The sequence below is a fragment of the Penaeus chinensis genome, chromosome 34, assembly GCF_019202785.1.
Source record: "Penaeus chinensis breed Huanghai No. 1 chromosome 34, ASM1920278v2, whole genome shotgun sequence".
NCBI lineage: Eukaryota > Metazoa > Arthropoda > Malacostraca > Decapoda > Penaeidae > Penaeus > Penaeus chinensis.
In genome coordinates this window covers 1,020,515-1,022,728 of record NC_061852.1, presented here as the reverse complement: position 1 = coordinate 1,022,728, position 2,214 = coordinate 1,020,515, and the positions used below count along the sequence as shown (strand labels likewise).

The window sequence follows — 2,214 nt, the reverse complement described above, 5'->3', positions numbered from 1 at the left end:
TTCATAATCACAAAAAACTAAATAACTGCAAATGAAATGTATGGAGCCATAAAAGACAATTTCAGAAATATTCATAAAAGTAAAGGAAATAAATTCAAAAATGCAATACACAATATTCTTTAACCCATCACCACCAGGTAATAGAAATCCCTGAGCATGATAAACTCTGATGATTTCTGGCAACAGCCAGACACTAAGTCCACCACATCAAGTGGAACGACCCGTTGTGACGCCAGTTCACGTGACCCATCCGGATCAGGTTAAATCTCAGAATAAAATACAAACAGATTCAATATCAACAGGGAAATCTATAACAAATTTTGCAGAGAACATGACTCATATTCAATTATCAAACTACACATACCTTAATTTCTCCAGAGATGATCTTCTGATAAGTGTCCACAAGAGCGACATTTCTTAAAATTGTCAGGTTGAGGCGATGATAAGACAAGTAGGTGTGTAGGAAATGCAGTGGTGAGACAGGACCCTCATTCACTTGTTGTCTTGGCTTGAAAGTCTGAGCATGAAAAGTGGCAATATTTAATGGTCAGTGCTGAGATCCTATTTGTTGTGAATATACATTTAAATGAGCAGCATTAAGCTAAAACTTCATCTGCAGCATCAAAGAGAAAACTGCTTAAATAAGAGACAGGATCTTATCATTACACAAAAAACAAAAAGGAACTTACAGGATCATTTTTCAGGTCATCTCTCACCAATTGAAGAGCATCTTTGCATTCCATTAACAATTTGTCCAACATTTCAACGCGTTTATCAGCACTCTCAATGTTCTCCAGCTCCTCATGAATTAAGCCTTCATTCAGCAAGAACAGGCGTACCTGAAAGCATTATCATATTATTACTGTTTCAGGCTTAACGCCAGGATTAGCCACCAATTTACTGGTATCATCATTTCTTTCTTTTCTAAATTATAATGCATTGATGATTTTCTATAGCACTTTGCCATCATGACAGGCAAAAATAGTTTAAAACACTGTCCACAGTTTTTGAAAGATGGCTGGCATCAGACTAACTTATCTCAATTATCCCAAAGACTCAATTGTTATACATATGGATGTAAAATTCTGATTAGGAAAATAGTAATGCGTAATAGATAACATCACTTACTCTCTTAAAAAATGAATAGAGAATAAAGATTAATTCAGAACATTCAGGATTACCTTCTCATGCTTTACTGCCAGTGTGCGTCCTCTCCATGTAACCTCACTAAGGGTAGATGCTTGACGTTCTCTGGCTGAAGCCAGGAGATTCTGTGAAAATGCAAGGAAAAATTGTAAGCCTTTTAAAATTACAACAGTGGGGAAAGCAGAACCAATGGATTACGTGCTTGAGTATTGAACTAAAGGTAAAATAATAGTTATCAATAAATAATGCTGAGGAATATTTTTACACTTTTTCTCATTACCAATGAAAAGTAGTGGGAATAATTTTCTGGGGCTTTTTGCCCAAACAGGGGTCAGGTCAACATGAAGATTTAATGATGAGACCATAATCCAGGTTGCGCAAAGGGGCAATAAACCCTGCAAAATCTATAGATAGTTCAGGCCTTACTAATGACAGTGGCATCTAATGCAGAAACTTCGACATCTTAGAAGAAAAGAAAACAAAAAAGTAAATTATTAAAATAGCAACACATGAACTGAACAGATACCAAAACTGATGCTTACATCCAGCTTATCTCCAAGAGCTTCACTTCCCCTCATGGCTAATAGTGTGTCTGTAGCCATTTTGTCACCTAGATGGTGACGGCAGAACCTTAGCTTTACTTCCAGTTCTTGTAACCGGCTAGCGTATACTTCAGATTCCTCTTCTGACACTGCTTCCTTTAATTTGCTGTAAATTGTTCTGTGGAGCAATGATGTAATGGAAATATGAATACTTAATTTTGATAATATCAGCAGAGAAACAGATTAATCCTATTAAGCAAACAAATTATCTATCTCTGAAATTAAAATCTCATATCAATGAGGATGCAAGTACATTGTGGCTTTGCTCTATAAGCTTTGTTTACACAAGCATTTGGTCAAGGAGGAGTCAACTACTGTGCCTATCTACACTTACTTATTCACATTATTCCTTGATTTTTTTCTTGTTCTTCTCTTTTAGGTTTTTGTCTATGTTACTTTTTTATTATTACCAATGTTAACATATTACTAATATTAATATCAATAATGATAATGACAATGCTAGCAA

At 35.3% G+C, this 2,214-nt stretch overlaps 1 protein-coding gene across 1 annotated transcript in view; it reads right to left on the bottom strand.

The window, feature by feature from the left end:
* Nucleotides 1-364: 364 nt before the first annotated feature.
* Nucleotides 365-2,214, bottom strand: part of LOC125043598 (signal recognition particle subunit SRP68-like) — a gene marked incomplete at its 3' end in the record, with an annotated part of 10,347 nt that continues 8,497 nt past the window's right edge. Inside the window, 4 exon segments of the mRNA XM_047639830.1 lie at nucleotides 365-517; nucleotides 690-839; nucleotides 1,182-1,271; nucleotides 1,689-1,866. Coding sequence (XP_047495786.1) covers nucleotides 365-517; nucleotides 690-839; nucleotides 1,182-1,271; nucleotides 1,689-1,866 — 571 coding nt within the window.